General features: G+C 36.8%; 1 protein-coding gene across 2 annotated transcripts in view; it reads right to left on the bottom strand.

The window, feature by feature from the left end:
• The window catches only part of AP3B1 (adaptor related protein complex 3 subunit beta 1), a 228,004-nt gene that overhangs the window by 166,136 nt on the left and 42,823 nt on the right, over positions 1 to 19,045 (bottom strand). For both annotated transcript variants that reach the window (XM_043919981.1, XM_043919980.1), the window contains exons 4-6: positions 7,782 to 7,877; positions 7,017 to 7,177; positions 4,725 to 4,791 (exon numbers count right to left, since the gene is read on the bottom strand). In XM_043919981.1, the coding sequence (XP_043775916.1) occupies positions 4,725 to 4,791; positions 7,017 to 7,177; positions 7,782 to 7,877 (324 nt within the window). The remainder of the gene's footprint in view (positions 1 to 4,724; positions 4,792 to 7,016; positions 7,178 to 7,781; positions 7,878 to 19,045) is intronic.

The following is a 19,045-nucleotide window of genomic DNA, read 5'->3' as shown; positions in this document are numbered from 1 at the left end:
CATTTCTTAATGTTGGAAAAGGAAGTTACAAATATTGACATGAAAAGGTAGGACACTGGAAAACTGTGTGCTTCTGCTCTGGAATTAGAGAATTCAGGATAAACTACTCCTGTTTCATATGGATAGAAAATAGACATAGGTTCTTTTCTAATTTTTTAAGAATAAACATATCCTATATATACTTTAGGACAGGTAGTACCTCACAAATGACAAGACCGTCAAAGCTCCCCAAGGACCTATCTACCTCTGAACAGAGCATGACACACACCATTTGGGAAGTAAAATACTGAAAATAATAGTAAATACCTAATTACCTTCACCAAGAATATAGCCAATTAATTCTCACAATTATTCAACAAATATTAAATACCTACTATTAACAAGTACAATACTTTTTCTATTGTATTTTGGAAATGAGTGGTCAGAACCCAAGAGCAGACATTATAAATTTACAAAGAAAGTGTATTCTTTATACCCCTTTTTGAGTCATTTGTTTCTTATTATTCTCCTTTCATGGTGTCAGGCACTGTGCTGAGGATTTTATATACAATAACTTTCTCAACACAAACAAAAACTTTATAGATTGCAAATTATAAGGTCTAAAAATTTGGAAGCTGAAATTTATGAAGGCTTAATACTGAGCTATTGCTCAGTCACTTAAGTCGTGTCCAGCTCTTTTGGGACTTCATGGACTGCAGTCTGCCAGGCTCCTCTATCCATGAGACTGCCCAGGCAACAATACTGCACTGGGTTGTTATTCCTTCTCCAGGGAGAAGGGGATGCTCTCTGCTCCTCTAGGGGAACTTCCCGACCCAGGGATCAAACCGCCTCTCCCGCACTGCAGGTGGGTTCATTACCTCTAAGCCACCAGGGAAACCCCTAACACATAGCTAATAGGTGGTAAAACTTCAGGCTCAAATACAATTCTGTTTAATTCCAAAGAATGCAGTTGTTACCTGTGACATGCTACATCTTGTTTGAGAAGACAGGCACATATTATATACAGAGATTTCATTTCTAGGCCAAGAAACTAATTTCTTTAGCTTATTATGTAGCAGAAATCATGGCAAACTACCTTAAAACAAATGATCTCTTTCTTACAGATCTTAGTATTCTTCACAGTACTTGGCAAACGTCTTCAAGACAGAAGAAACTAAATGTTTTTTTATTATTACTGAAATCAAGTTATCCACAATATCAATAATATTGATTTCGTATTTGGGTCTAGAAGGATATAACAAGTATGCCATACAAAAGACAAAAAGGAATCAAATTTATTTTCTCTGTCTTCATTACACCAACCACTACAGAAGAAATAAAGATTCCTGCTACATTATTGACTAAAAGAAATCTGCTGTCTAGTCTCCAGTACAGTCTCAGGTAAATACAGTATTTTCAAAAATACATAGTGAAAAAGATCACTAAAAGAGCTATCATACACATCATATACACTGGATATTAAAAAAAAGTAGTGAAGGGGGAATAACAAACAAAAAAAGACATGAGACACAGAAAAACATAATGGCAGCTATAAATCAACTATATTATAGTAAGAATTAATATCAATGGATTAAACCATCTAATCAAAAAGCATATGTAGTCAGACCAGAGTAAATATCAAGATCCAACTTTACATAAACCTCAGGAGACACACATTAGATTAAAAAATACCAACAGGTTGAGAGTAAAAAGAAGGAAAAAGATATATCACATAAACAGCAATTGTAAGAAAGTTGTACTTAAACAGGACAAAGTAGAATTTAAAAACTGTTACGAGAGATTGAGACATTTTATAATGCCAAAAGGAAGGTAAAAACAATTATAAGTACACTCTGTTTATTTAACTTATTTGCCAAGTACATCATGAGAAAAGCTGGGCTGGAGGAAGCACAAGTTGGAATCAAGATTGCCGGGAGAAATATCAATAACCTTAGATATGCAGATGACACCACCCTTATGGCAGAAAGTGAAGAAGAACTAAAGCGCCTCTTGATGAAAGTGAAAGAGGAGAGTGAAAAAGTTGGCTTAAAGCTCAACAAAGAAAACTAAGATCATGGCATCCGGTCCCATCACCTCATGGGAAATAGATGGGGAAACAGTGGAAACAGTGGCTGACTTTATTTTTGGGGGCTCCAAAATCACTGCAGATGGTGATTGCAGCCATGAAATGAAAAGACGCTTACTCCTTGGAAGGAAGGTTATGACCAACCTAGACAGCATGTTAAAAAGCAGAGACATTACTTTGCCAACAAAGGTTCTTCTAGTCAAGGCTATAGTTTTTCCAGTGGTCATGTATGGATGTGAGAGTTGGACTGTGAAGAAAGCTGAGTGCTGAAAAATTGATGCTTTTGAACTGTGGTGTTGGAGAAGACTCTTGAGAGTCCCTTGGACTGCAAGGAGATTCAACCAGTCTATCCTAAAGGAGATCAGTCCTGGGTGTTCATTGGAAGGACTGATGCTGAAGCTGAAACTTCAATACTTTGGCCACCTGATGCGAAGAGCTGACTCACTTGAAAAGACCCTGACGCTGGGAAAGATTAGGGGCAGGAGGAGAAGGGGACGACAGAGGATGAGATGGTTGGATGGCATCACCGACTCAATGGACATGGGTTTGGGTGGACTCCAGCAGTTGGTGGTAGACAGGGAGGCTTGGCGTGCTGTGATTCATGGGGTCACAAAGAGTCAGACACGACTGAGCGACTGAACTGAACTGATGCACCAAATATCAGAGCTCCCAAATATATAAAGTAAGAGGGACAAAACTGACAGCTCTATAGTTAACAGCAGACTTCAATATTCCACTTTTAATGAGACACAAGAAGGAAGGTAAACAAAGAACAAAAGACTTGAACAATACTATAAACCAATTAGACCCAAAAGACATCTACAGAACACGCCACCCAAAAGCCAGCAGAATATACATTCCTCTCAAATACACACTGAGCATTCTCCAGGACAGACTGTATACTAAGCCATATATTAACAGCTATTGTCTGGCTTCGCTGGTGGCTCAGATGGTAAAGAATCTGCCTGCAATGCAGGAGACTTGGGTTCAATCCCTGGGTCGGGAAGATCCCCTGGAGAAGGTCATGGCAACCCACTCCAGTATTCTTGCCTGGAGAACTCCATGAGCAGAGGAGCCTGGCAGGCTCCAGTCCACGGGGTCACAAAGAGTCAGGCATGACCAAGCGACTGAGCACAATACAAGGCTGCTCCTGCTGCTGCTGCTAAGTCGCTTCAGTCGTGTCCAACTCTGTGCGACCCCACAGACGGCAGCCCACCAGGCTCCCCCGTCCTTGGGATTCTCCAGGCAAGAACATTGGAGTAGGTTGCCATTTCCTTCTCCAATGCGTGAAAGTGAAGTCGCTCAGTCGTGCCCGACTGTTAGTGACGAGGCTGGTGGTTGCTATATTGGCTTCTATAAACAGATATGCATGCACCTGGGTGATATCTTCCTAAAATGAGCTGGAATCCTTTTTTTGAATAGTTTTAAGCCATACAGGTGGGTGTAGAGGACTCCATCAAAGATACCATTACACCAACTCCTCCAGAGGTCTACTCATAGATCCCATGCATCGCCATTATTTCTAGATCTCATTATCATATACATAAAGAATAGGAGTGGAATAGGAAGGAGGAAGAGACATGCACATTCCCCAAAGATGGGGAATTTGCTCAGTAAGATCATTCTAACGAGCCAATAAAACAGTGTTATACATATGAAAACATTTTAGTATCTAAGAAAAAAAAATAACATTTATAATACTAAAACGCACTCCTCTATTTTTCATTATCTCTTTAATACTGAATACATTTTAAAACAATTATTTGCTTTCAACTGATTCGGCCTTTAAAAATCCTAGTAAATCATTGTTTAAAATAAAAAAAAGTTGGCCTCAAAAGCAGTCAACAAGTTAGCCACAGGTTAAAGAAAGAATAGTCTTTCCCCAACTTGCTCTTCTTCAGACTCTCATGAAGAAATATGTAACAAACTAAAATTCTAAATGGAACTTTTCTCTTTACCTGGACATTTTTATTTTTCAAGATTTTAATGAGCTCCATTAATATTTATATAATTTCAAAATCTATTTGTTGTTCTGTTGCTAAGTCATGTCTGCCTCTTTGCAACCCCATGGACTACAGCATACCAGGCTTCCCTGTCCTCCACCATCTCCCAGAGCGTGCTCAGATTCATGCCCACTGAGTCAGTGATGCTATCTAACCATCTCATCCTCTGCCGCCCTCTTCTCCTTTAGCCCTCAATCTTTCCCAGCATCAGGGTCTTTTCCAATGAGTTGGCTCTTTGCATCAGGTGGTCCAAGTATCAGAGCTTCAGTTTTAGCATTAGTTCTTTCAATGAATACTCAACATTGATTTTCTTTAGTATTGATTGGTTTGATCTCCATGCAGTCCAGAGGACTCTCAAGAGTTCTCCAGCCCCACAGTTTCAAAGCATCAATTCTCTGGCACTCAGCCTTTTTTATGGTCCAACTCTCACATCTATAAGGACTACTGGAAAAAAAACATAGCTTTGACAACACAAACTTTTGTTGGCAAAGTGATTTTTCTGCTTTTTAATACATTATCTAGGTTTGCCATAGCTTTCCTTCCAAGGAGCAAGCGCCTTTTTATTCTATAATAATTATTATATCATATATATGATAGTAAAATAATATTATGTAAATAAAGCACAATTTTATTGGACATGAAAAGATATTACTTACTGTGCTTTTATCCTTCAGAAGTTTTTCAATTATTTCAATTAACATTTCTTTCTGCTCTGGATCAAGGCTAAAATATAAAAAGAAAAAAATTTACATTAATTTTTTTCCTTTATTTCTAACTTTAAATGAGGCTAATCATTTCAAGAATATGAAAAATTTCTTAAGTTGGGGGGAGAAAAAGACTATAGATAGAAATAAACAGAAAACAAATTTAAAGTGGAATAAGTTGATTTTCCCTATTCTATCTAAAGTTGCTCATATTAATTAAACCCAGATATCAAAACCATTAAGAAAATAGTTAAAGAACAAAACCACTTCTTAATGAAGTTGAAAACCTTAAGAAAGTAATTAGTTAAACCACAAAATCTTTTTTTAACTAGGGGAAAACAACAAAATAGGAATCATTTTTGACCATGGATACCTAACTGTCAAAAAGAAATACATGGAAATTTCCAAATAAGAATTTTGTATCATTCTAGTTTACTGATGGGAGACATGCATAATAAAACCCACCATCTAAAACCAAAAAATATAAACAAAGGCTCACATATGTATAGAAATGACACATGCATCTTAATACCAGCTTTACACACCGAAATATTGATAATTTCTTCCTAGCACAGAACTCAATGGTTCATTTACTGAGAAACTAAATGGGTCTACAAAGAGAAGTAAGACAATCTAGTACAAATAATCCCAAACATAATCATAAGTCACAATGGTGATATGGATAAGGGATTATGGGGATAAAGAACACTGATGGAGGCAGGAAGGTTGCGGAGGGTTTCTTTTGGGATGTGATATCTCAGATGAATCTTAACTTGACTTTAGAGCTGGAAAAGTAGGAAATATTCTATGTAGAGACTAAAAAAGGAACAAGAGATGATTAATGATAAGAAACATTTTATGGAGAGGACTAATAGGCAGTACTGAGCTACAAGACTGTAAATTCAAGACAGAGAGAGGTAACATGGAGCCCAGCGATGGGCCTTTGAACTGTCATAGTGAGCTTTGATCTTATTTTGTAAGTTAATAAACAGAAAGGATAAAAACTACGAAGCATGAGGTGACTTTGACAATTAGGAAAGAGTTTCACTTTTCATAAACATTATATAAGTTTATTATTGATCATTATAATTATCTGATTTATAATTACCTTGGAGGAGGGCATGGCAACCCACTCCAGTATTCTAGCCAGGAGAATCCTATGGACAGAGGAGCTTGGTGGGCTACAGTCCATAGGGTCACAAAGAGTCTCACTACTGAAGTGACTAAGCACATAATTATCAGAACACTCAAACCTTTAAATTCTTTCAAATTCCAGCTCCATTCTCCCTTCTCTAATCTTCCCCAACTAACCCCATTTCTATTTTACTTTAAGAAACCCTATATGACAGTCTCTGAGCTCTACCCTGTCAAAGGCACTGTCATTGTGCCTTTGTATATACATATTCATTATATAGCAATACCTTACTCAATTATAGATTGCTTTAATTATTTGGCATATGTTTGATTTTTTTCCCTCAAAATGTGATACTACATCCTCTAATGTTTTCATACATCTTATGCATATAGCACCACACCAAAAACACAAAATGATTTTGATAAAAGCTTGTGAAATAAATGGTAACCGAAAATAATACCAAATTATGAAAGATAATAATTCTTTAAGCAATATATTTTATACAGAGATCAAGGTACCATATATATGTGCATATATATCTATCAATATATATAAGTATACCATATACAATAAATATATCACATAAATATAGTATGGTGCTATATTTAAAAATCAGTATTTAAACAGTATTTAATAAAACAGCTCTGGAAAAGAAGAAAGCAAGGAAAGAAATAGCAGGACCAAAGATGGATGAAGGGGTAACATGAAGGGGTAACAAAGTGAGCTGAGAAGATAACAAGCTTTAGACTCTACCCTACAATAAATAAGAGGAAAACAACCTTAATTTTCTAATAACATACATGTATGTGTAATGAGACTGTATAAATGATAATTCAATATCTGATTATTTTTAAGTTATAAAATCCATAAAATATCACTGTCCCTAACAGGCTCACAAGTATAAACCCTGCAAAGGCTCTCAAAATAACCAAAATAAAACAGAAGATGCATAAAGAATGTTTGTGGGCAAGGGGAAAGAAACATGGTCACTGAGTTTACTTACTTAGTTTAAGGTCAGACTACTATATGAGTGAATAAAATATGCCTCCATGGGTTTTAACATTCCATGCAATATTAGGGATCTTTGGTGTTGTTTATAAAGTACCAACCTGTACAGTTTTTGTATTGCATGGGCTGCATTCTTCCTAACGTATGGTGATAAATCAGCAGACGCTTCCTTAATGGCAAGCATCATAATAGGTACAATAATTGGCACTCTAATACTTGACAGAACTCTCAAAGCACTTGCACGAATTAGTTGATTTGGGTCCTAAAAACAGTACAAAAATATTCATCAAAATTTCAAGTTTGCAATATTTCAAACACATCATTATGACACAGTTAACAGGTGCTTATAGGATATAACACAATGATAGCCCCCCCCCCCAAAAAAAGGTAATTTAAAATAAATAACCAGTATATGGAAATGGCTAAGGAAAAAGAGAAACAAAATGTTTCTTTCTCTGAATAATGTTTTAACAAGCAAAGTAATGTTTATAATTCTACTTGATCATATATTACCAAACATGGGGGGTTTTTAAGAGTTTCATAATAATAAAATGCTGCAGGTCGTTAATTTTATCTTTAAAAAAAATTCATGCCCCCTCTTTGTATACTTTCAACAAGTTAGTGTAATGATGAAGAATTCTTTGATGCACAATAATGATTACATTGAACTTAAAGGAACCTACAAGGCAAAGCCCAGTTGATTATATAAATTATTTTCCAAGGGTACTGAATAGGCACAGTGAGAGGCCTTTTAACTCTTTCAAACATGGCTGCACCATGGAGAGGATTATTGCACTTCTTTAAACGACACACCGTCAGCTGTGCAGAAATGCTGCGGCTATCTGCCTGCTCACTCTGTCGTTTACCTTCAGAGCTCGCTGGAAAGTGCTGATGGACAAGAGGGCCAGATCCTGCTGCTCTTCAGCATATCGCACCAGGTAAACATACACTAACTTCTTGATCTGTGCAAAAGAAAAAACCATTTAATCCTAGCCAGAGTGAAAACTAAGCATTCAATATTGTCTATACAAAAATCCATTCTCAACTTTCCTGAACTAAGTAACGGAACCTGCTCATAGCCTACGCTATAAAATAAAGATAATATAAGATAATCAATAGAAACAGAAAAAGTTTGTGAAGTAAGGATTTTACTAATCTAATCTGTAACAGCAACATCCTATCAAGGTGTCCTTCCTCTTGAAGGGAAAAAAAGTTCCTGAGCAAAACTCATACAAGAGTATTAAACCATTAACTAAACTGCAAAAGTATTTTCAAAATGAGGCATACAAATAATATATGGAACTTGGGTTCTGTCCACTAACCAACTACACGGTATGGAAATTTACATTTCCTCATCTGTCAAAAGGTGCTGAAATGCAACTCTGATTCTATGATAAGATTCAGATTCCAACAGACCTTACATGATATTTTCAGATCCAAAAGAATGTGTGACAACAGCATCAATTTAATGTAATAAAAATTCCAGACAGATGGAAGTGTGTTCTGAAAACTGTTTTCAAAGGGAATTAAATCACTAAATTTATAACAAAATTATGATGAGACGAAAAATTAACCGAAAATTGAAATCTGAGTTGAAATTCATCAACTGCTTCCTTACGACACTGCTTTCAGCTTGTCTCTCCCTTTTCAAATATCTTCAGATACCACTGCCTGATTAATTTTCTGATATATTTCCATAGTACATATCTAAAGGTCTATGGAATGTTCAAAGAGCATGGGAAAGAAGGGGAAGTAGCTAGAAACAGCTGGAATCGATGCTGAAAAGGACAACAGTGCTATATTGGGCCATATTTTACATCATAGGAACCAACGTGGATTTCTTCAGGGACAACTGCCAGGGCTTGCCTGGTGGCTCAGATGGTAAAGAACCCACCTGCAACGCGGGAGACCTGAGTTTGATCCCTGGGTTGGGAAGATCCCCTGGAGGAGGGCATGGCACCCCACTCCAGTACTCTTGCCTGGAAAATCCCATGGACAGAGGAGCCTGGTGGGCTGCAGTCCATGGGGTCGCTAAGGGTCGGACACGACTGAGCAACTTCACTTTCACTTTTCACTTTCATGCACTGGAGAAGGAAATGGCAGCCCGCTCCAGCGTTCTTGCCTGGAGAATTCCAAGGACGGCGGAGCCTGGCGGGCCGTACAGTCCATGGGTTCACAGCAGGACATGACTGAGCAACCAAGCGCAGCACAGCCATAGCCTTCTTCCCTTACGCGTCAGCTGCTCTTGACACAGACAGCAGTGTCCTGAGTTCCTCCACCATCCTGCTTGTTCCCTTCTGAATTCACCCCAATTTGTCTATATTCTGTTCAGCGTGGCACTCCAAGCTACAAATGAAGTCTAAGCAAGACAAACTAGCTAAGAGTTTGTTCCAGATGAGGTGCTTCTACTGAGACAACTAATTCTTGATTAAAACCATATACTTTTTCCAAATGTACTACTGACTAAATCAATCCACACTTGAATAATTGTCCTAGTGAGGTCTTTTAAAAGGACAGTACCTTACACATGCCTACAGAAATTTTCAACTTAAATTCAATACATCATGGCACCTTCCTCAGATAATTTTAGTTCTATAATCTATAATCCAACCTATTTTGCTGTTCTTCACAATTTCAGGAACAAGAGTGAAAACTTAACAAACATACTTTCTACAACTTTATCATTACTAATAAAAATGCTAAACACACCATTTCAAGATAATATCAATTTGTCTGTAGTATATTGACAGGGTTATAGGTGAAATTAACAAAAAATATTTCCAGTTACTCTTCATTGTTGAATAGACCCACAAAATCTTAAAAACTAAACCTAATATATAATACAGCCCATAGCGTATGTACAACCTACTCAATACAGCCCATAATCTTCCCTTTCCAGTCAACCAGAAACAATCCTCAAATATAACTTGATTTTCTGTCTCAATCTCCACTTAGTTTATCATTCTTTTTTCTCTCAAGTTCTACTAATCAAAATGTTCCATAAAAATCAAACATTAAACAATAAAATTCCCACTAGGAGGGGAACAGTAAAACAAATTACAGTATATCCATATAACATTGTATTATGTGGCCATTATATATAATTAAGTGAATCGATATTTGACATTGAAAATATGTCCTTATAAAAATTTTTGAGGATGCAAAACAGCATGCATTTTATGATCTCACTTCCGTATTAATAGAAAATAAACACACATATGCCGCATTTTATCAGTCTTAGGGTGCACCATCAATTTGTAAGATGCACCATAATTTCATGGACCACAAGAAAGGTACAAAAACCTCTGCCAATTTTAAGTCATCCTCAATTGTAAAGATAAGTCCTGACTGCATAAACTTTAAAATAGAAAACACATGTCCTAGACTGGACATAACATGGTAATAATAGCAAATAGTTATATACTTAACTATGTGTCAGGCACAGTTCTAAATGTTTTATTTAGATTAATTAATTTTATATTCACAACTCAATGAATAGATATTATCATTTCTACTTTACAGGTGAAGAAACTGAAGCAGAGAGAGGTTGAATAACTTGAGCAATATGGAAATCTATTAAATGAAGAGTCAAGACTCAAATCAGTTAAGCATAAAAGTTAAAAAAAATATACAGCAAATGTTAACAGTAACTATGGTTGGGTAACGGTATTAACCAGTGACCTTCAGTCATTACATCTTTCTATGTTAATTTTTTTACAATGAAAATTAAGTTTATACTAGTAAAATAATAAAGACATTTTCATTTCAGGGGTGAATCTCATCTTTCCAGACAACCTCCAACCCAAAAATAATAGTACTTTCTCTGATTTTAAAAGTATTTGAAGTTTTCATTATAAACAATCAGAAACAAAGTATTTTTAAGTTCCCACACTCCTCTAAGATGGTTTTTTCTATAACATTGGCAACGCGTAGCCACCAAAACTATTTTAAATGAGTTCAACAGACAAAAACTCAGCTAAATCAACAAGATTTTGCAAGTCAACCAAACTGTGACAGCCCCTTGCTTCTGAACGCTAGCCAATCAGGAACAAATTCACTCCAAAAAAAACCACCCTGGCGTGTCAATCAGTCAAAAGCATATCTCACCCAAGTGCCCACTCATCCATAGATGATACCAACCCTCAGGCCCCTTCAAGTCCATGAAAGCTTCAAATGATCATTGAATCAAGTGATCTCACATAAGAATGCAAAAATGGGTTCCAAAATTAAGTGATACTAGTATATAAGATGGTAACCAAATGATCCAAATATACCCAATGCTTTAGATTATATTTAAATGGATATAAAAATCTTTAAATTCTTAAATCCCAGTTTAAGAAGCACTTATCATTTTCTCCCCAACCAGATCTTAAAGTTCCTAAGATTACAATAGCACCAAAAAGGAGCCAACATTTGCTGGTTGACTGATCTGCACCTATTTAAACATATCAAATCAACACAAGATTTTAAATAAGATATTTTTTGAATCCACCTTGGAATGAACGTGAGGTTATTTAGTAAAGGCACCATTCCTTACTCATCTGTATACTCACATAGCCTGGCACACAGTAAGAGCCCAATAATAATCAGCTGAATGAAACATCACAGCCCAATAAGAGGCGGGGCGGGGCGGGGGGGGGGGTGTAGATTGCTATATCTAACTTAGCACCAACAGTTATAATTCATGAAACAGATGTTTAAAAGGACATCAACACACTTGTTAGAAAACAACAGGTATTAAGAAGATTGCCTCCAAAGTCTTTAACTTGTGGGTTTTTTGAAGAAAATTAATCATTTAAAATACTCTCTCTCTTCACCAATTACATTCAGGTCTCAGTCTACAGTTCTCAGGGGAGTGTGGAAACCAGAATGGGTTGGGTCCACACCCACCTCCTCATCTTCTTGGGATTTATTTCTCAGCATCATCTTTATTTTCCTAACTGTAAGCCAGCTCTTAAAGCTGAATTATGAACTCCAAAATATATCTAGTACATATACTGGCAACACCAAAACGTTCAAACCACAGCTGAGCTAGCAGGCGTTGCTGTAATTACTCACCATTGGAGAAGGATTTTTATGACTGTTATAGCAAAAAGCATAACAATATTAAATCACAGAAGGTTGCAAAACACTAAATTTGTTCAAGTTCTGTTCTAAGAATCAATCAATATTGACCACAAGAGGCCTATGCAGTGACTGGCTGCAGGTGTGCAGAGAGCGCCTACTTTCCCTGAAACCATTCTGTGACCAGAAATGGGAGGACTTAACGCTTCGTGACTACACCATTCTCTGATCAGTTACTTTCATTCAATGTTAGAATACTCCTTGCTGTAAAGCTAATCACAGCAGAGCCCCAGTAGGCTGGGAGAACACAGACAGATCTGTTTAATTAGCTTATCAATACCAGTGCATCAAACTTCATGAGTTATTGACTACACCTTTGATTATTTTTGTACTATAACCACTGATTGCTTACTAGGTCACTTTTGGTATCATTTGACATCGAATGGCAGATGACGTACAGCTCAACTGTGTGTCTAAGGCAGCATGTACTTGTAAAAATGAAATTTTGTACTTGATAGCAATGAAACATCCATTTTCTGAACATAAATTTTAAGCAGCTTAGGTCAGTTTTTCCACAACATTAGAGGATTAAGCCTGTTTCCAAAAACTAACAGTATTTTAAGAGCAAAACAAACCTAGAACAAACAGATCAATACAGTAGTCCCCCTCTACCTGTGGGGGATATGTTCCAAGACCCCCAGTAGATGCCTGAAACTACAGATAGTACTAAATTCCATATATACTATGTTTTTTCCTACATACACATACTTATAATAAAGCTTAATTTATAAATTAGGCACAGTATGAGGCTAACAATAACTAATAATAAAGGGAACAGCCGTAACAATACACTATAATAAAAGTTGTGTGAATCTGATCCCTCTCACTTACTGGCCTGAACCTACCCTTCTCCTTTCTGTGGTGATGGGAGATGATGAAATATGTATGTGTAAGATGAAGTCAGGTGAATGAAGCTGTCATTGTGATACAGGGTTAGGCTGCTACTGACCTTCTGATGTTACATCAGAAAGAGGATCACCCAGCACAAAATGTTGATGGTTAGATGTCAGGAGCAGACGTCATCAATGGTTGGGGATCCCAGAGAGAATGGCACAAAATTTCATCACACTATGTGTTATAGTGAGCAATTTAAAACTTATGAACTATTTCTAGAATTTTCCATTTAATATGTTTGGACTGCAGTTAACTGAAATCATGGAAAGTGAAACCATGGGGGAGAGGGAGACTACTGTAATTATATTTACAGGGACATTTCTGTTACAAATATTAGACAGCATGTCAGAATCTGATTGTAAAGGATAAAAATGAATAGAAAAGTTCTACTATTGATAATTGAACATTACAAATAGCTTTGAATAAACAACAGTACAGAATTCTCTATTTAAAACAAGAATACTGGAAGTCCAGAAGGAACTAGTTACAGCATAACTTATTACCAATATCTAAGGACTTGGTCATTTCTAGCCATATCTAAAACATAAAAATTTATATACCCAAATAGGCAGAAGACCTAAACAGACATGTCTCCAAAGAAGACATACAGATGGTCAACAGGCACACGAAAGAGTGTTCAACATCGCTAAATATTAGAGAAATGAAAATGAAAACTACAATGAGGTATCACCTCACTCTGGTCAGAATCAGTTCAGTTCACTCGCTCAGTCGTGTCCGACTCTTTGCGACCCCATGAATCGCAGCACGCCAGGCCTCCCTGTCCATCACCAACTCCCAGAGTTTACTCAAACTCATGTCCATCGAGTCAGTGATGCCATCCAGCCATCTCATCCTCTGTCCTCCCCTTCTCCTCCTGCCCCCAATCCCTCCCAGCATCAGGGTCTTTTCCAATGAGTCAACTCTTCACATGAGGTGGCCAAAGTACTGGAGTTTCAGCTTCAGCATTAGTCCTTCCAATGAACACCCAGGACTGATCTCCTTTAGGATGGATTGGTTGGATCTCCTTGCAGTCCAAGAGACTCTCAAGACTCTTCTCCAGCACCACAGTTCAAAAGCATCAATTTTTCAGCACTCAGCTTTCCTTATAGTCCAACTCTCACATCCATACATGACCACTGGAAAAACCATAGCCTTGACTAGACGTACCTTTGTTGGTCAGAAGAGCCATCATTTAAAAAAAAAAAAATCTACAAATAACAAGTGCTGGAAAGTGTATGGAGGAAAGGGAACCCTCTTACATTGCTGGTGGGAATGTAAATTGGTGCAACCACTATGGAAAACAGTAAAAAGGTTCCTCAAAACACTAAAAAAACAGTTGCCATATTACCCAGAAATCACACTCCTGGGCCTATACCCTGACAAAACTGTAATTTGAAAAGATACACGCATCCCTATGTTTTCAGTAGCACTATTCCCAGTAGCCAAAACATGTAAACAACCTAAATGGCCATCAACAAACGAATGAACAAACAAGACGTGGTACAATGGAATATTATACAATGGAATATTCAGTTCAGTTCAGTTCAGTCACTCAGCCGTGTCCGACTCTTTGTGACCCCATGTACTGCAGCACTCCAGGCCTCCCTGTCCTTCACTGTCTCCAGAGTGTGCTCAGATTCATGTCCACTGAGCCAGTGATGCTCTCTAACCATCTCATCCTCTGCCGCCCTCTTCTTTTGACTTCAATCTTTCCCAGCATCAGGGTCTTCTCCAATGAGTCGGCTCTGTGCATCAGGTGGCCAAAGTTTTGGAGCTTCAGCTTCAGCATCAGTCCTTCCAATGAATATTCAGGGTTGATTTACTTTAGGATTGACTGGTTTGATCTTCTTCCTGTCCAAGGGACTCTCAAGAGTCTTCTCCAGCACCACAGTTCAAAAACATCAATTATTTGGCACTCCATCTTCCTTATGGTCAAACTCTCACATCCATACATAACTACCGGATAAACAATAGCTATGACTACATGGACCTTTGTCAGCAAAGTGATGTCTCTGCTTTTTAATATGCTGTCTAGGTTTATCATAGCTTTTTCTTCCAAGGAGCAAGCGTCTTTTGATTTTGTCCCTGCATTCACCATCCACAGTAATTCTGGAGCCCAAGAAAATAAAATCTGTCACTGCTTCCACAATGGAATACTACTCCTTAAGTATGAGATAATACTTAAGAATGAGATAATACCATTTACTGATTCAATGGACATGAACTCTGAGTGAACTCCAGCAGATGGTGAAGGACAGGGAGGCCTGACTTGCTGTAGTTCATGGACTTGCAGAGAGTAGGACACAACTTAGCAACGGAACAATGGTAACAATAGCACTTACAGCAACATGGATGGACCTGGCAATCATCACACTAAGTACGTCAGAAAAAGACAAATATCATACAGTATCACTTACATGTGGAATCTAAAGTGTGACACAAATGAACTTATCCATGGAACAGAGACTCACAGACACAGAGAACGGACCTGTGGTTGCCAAGGGGGCGAGGGGGCTGGGGAAAGGATCAGAGACACAACCTGTCATACAGAATGGATAAATAACAGGGTCCTGCTGTAGAGCATAGAGAACTGCATTCAGCATCCTGTGAAAAACCACAATGGAGAAGAGTATGAAATAGAATGCATATATATAACTGAATCATTTTGCTGTGTAGTAGAAACTGATACAACAGTGTAAATCAACTCTCCTTCAATACAATAAAGTTAAAACAAGTTTATACCAATGTCATATACCTCCCAAAGGACAGATGATGAGAAAACACCAGATGATGAGAAAAGGTCAAAGGAACTGAAGAAAAAGGAGGAAGGATTCAAACAGGAAGGATGGCTTTAAAAGGGGAATGACCTAAAACGGTTTCTGAAGCCAAGCTACCTGGCTTTGGATTCTGACTGCCACACACGAGTATGTGACCTTGCTCACATAACCTAACCTCACTGCTACTTTGTCCTCATAATAAAAATATGGAAAATGAAAGAACCAACTTCACAGGGTTATTTGTGAGGATAAAATGACTTGTTATAAGTAAGGCACTAAAACAAGCTTTACCCACGGCTCACTAATTTTCTAAGTGAAATCTTGATTTTTTTCCCCCAGCTACTTGAACTTTCTTATATCAGAGATCATAAAACTAATGTACATATCAAATTAGGAGCTCAGACAGCTCAGATGGCATTGTCATACCACAAAGACAGTTTAACTGAATTACCAATTCAGAATTATACATCATAACAAGCTCATAAATAGTACTTAATAAGTATCTACTAAAGTAATCATAAGTAAACTTTGCAAATACTGTAAGATTACATGCTCAGTCTAGATTTATCCCATTAATTAGAATCTGAGAAAGAACAGTTAACAACTTAAGTCCAATATTAATTTATCCTAGTTCTTAAGTTGGCAACAAGTATACAAGTGTTTTGATTTTAATTTACTCGTTAGTCAAGTTCATTTTATGATGTCTATTCATTTGCACACAAAATTCATCTGAAATATGTATTGTACTTAATATAAAATGAAATTACTTCAAAATGTATCTAAAAAGTAGATTTTAAATTTTCATAGAATCTTTAAAATTCTATAATATAAATTATTCTATTAAAAAATTTAAGATGGCAGGAAAACACTTTATATACTGAAATGTATACTCTAGAAATTGTGTAACATATACTTCACCATGCTTTTCCAGATTTTGAACATGCAAATGCAAATTATTTAAACTATTAGTATTTCTTACATGAGAGATACAATAATGCCAATCTATTGCATAGGGTTCAAATAATAACTAAGAGTCTACATCATATCAACATTGTGTTTGCATAACACAAATGAAATGTGACCTGGCTGATCTGTCTGTTTCACTTAAACAAAAAATTCTAATCATCATTCTCAGGTCATGAGTATTTTATGCACTCTATTTTTCTTGTACCAAATGCAATCTTTTCATTAGAAAATGCCTTGTTTTCTAAACTAGAAGTAATTAACTTTCCTTATATTATAGGGTTTTAAAAATATTTCCAGATTATGATATAATGCTATAACTTAGAAATAATAACTGAGAGATCTTATTTACCTCCCTACCTTACCCACACAGAAAATCAGGGGGAAAAAAATGAAACAAAAGTTTTCATATGTTGGACACCAGGCAGTACATTACTGTGAACACTGAGAAAGAGGAAAAAAATTAATGGAGCAACTCAAACAAAATCCGGAAGACTCACTGTGCTGATGAGACAGTGATCAAAGTTCACACAGGCCAAGGGTGCCTGAGTTTGCAAAGCAGGACACCAAAGCGGAGGGAACTTTAGAGAGAGAGAAAGAATGCACTCTGGAGAGGAACATCATCAAACTGTGGGCTAGCATGATCTTGCACATAAGATGAAACTACCTGAAGCCAGACCAGAGAAACACAGGGAAGAAGCAGGCAGAACAGACACCAAAGATCACAAAAACCAAGGAAAAGCTCATGTTCTCACCAACCAGAGAGAAAATATCTCATAAATACACGTATGAGTGAGCAGAATCCTAAGGTACCGCTTCAGTAGTGGGGTTACATTAGTCTAGACTACAGGTGTTTCTGTATCTCCTAGTAAACATTCAAAGTATGCTCTGACAAGTATCCTTCAATCAAAAATTTAAAAATACAAAAAAAAGAAGAAAAAAAAAGAAAGGATAAGGTGGTAAGAAATTCGTATTTAGTGGACTAGCTTGGAGATCTGATACAGCTACTGACTGTTTCTCAGAGTTTCTAAGCACTTAAAATAAAACAGTATAAAATATCCAAAACAAGTATGCTTTGAAAGAATCAAATGATCCACATAAACTTAACTGTGCATCACAAGAAAACTCAACACAACTTAAACAAAAATCAGGACAGTATGAATCATAACAGTGAGAAAAATCAGTCTCCGGAGAAAGACTTAAAATGACAGAAATGATAGAACTAGCAGAGGGATGTTGCAACTATTACAGATATGCTCCATACGTCCAACAAGGTAGACAAAAATGTGAATATGCTGAAGAGAAAAGTGGAGGATATAAAAATGATCTCATTAAACATGTAGAAATGAAAATATACAGTAGCTGGCAAGATAACTATACGACAGGGGAGTCACAATAGCTAGACACTACGAAAGGAAAGACGGGTTAACCTGAGCGTTTCTCAAGTGCAGTACAGGGAGAAGAGACTGAAAAAGTGACCTGAGCAACAATATCAATTAGTGTACTGTATGTCTGCTTAAAACCCCAGAAGGAACGAAGACAGAAAAGACATATTTTTGAAAAACTAATGTCTGAAATGTTTATAAATTTTAAGAAAATTATAAACCCACATGAGTAAGAAGCTCAACAAAACCCAAGCAGAATAAGCATGAAGAAAAATATGTCAAGGTATACAATAAAACTGAAAACCAGTGATAAAGGAAAAAGTCTCAAAATCAACAGAGGAAAGAAATGATAGGTTATGCAGAGAGAGATAAGAATGACAAGACATTTGTCATAAGAAGCCGTGTAGGTCAGAAAACAATGAAATATGTTTTAAATATTAAAAGAAAAAGACAGTAAAGAACATAGGAATATACATTTTACTCAGCAAAAATGTTTTCAAATTGTATACAAAGAAAGAGAAAGACTTTTTTAAACAAAAGCTGAGAAAATTCATCACCAGCAAAACAAGAAACATTAAAGAAATTCCTCTAGTCATTCAGGGAAAAAAATTCAGTCTTTCATGGACTTACATGAAGGAATCAAAAGGGACATGAATGGTAAACACTAAAGGACAAATAAAAGACTTTGGGGGGTGATGGGAAGGGGAGCTCATTTTTAAATCTCTTTAATAGATATGTGGACTTGTGGTAATTTTGGAATAAAACCCCAGTAGCACAATCTCCCACACACACTTAAAAAACCTAGACATAATACAAAAAGCTCTAAAGTCCCTGGCAATGAAGCAGAAACAAACAGATTCTTCTGGTACAGACAGCAGGTGCAAAGATGGCCACTCCCATGGCCTTCTGCTGAGGCTGTGTGAACAGCAAATGAAGTGCAGTTAGAGGCACTGATGGACCAACCAGTCTCTCTGACAGAACCCAAAA

Source organism: Cervus elaphus, chromosome 12, assembly GCF_910594005.1.
Source record: "Cervus elaphus chromosome 12, mCerEla1.1, whole genome shotgun sequence".
Classification (NCBI taxonomy): domain Eukaryota; kingdom Metazoa; phylum Chordata; class Mammalia; order Artiodactyla; family Cervidae; genus Cervus; species Cervus elaphus.
This window is presented reverse-complemented; position numbering and strand designations above follow the sequence as displayed.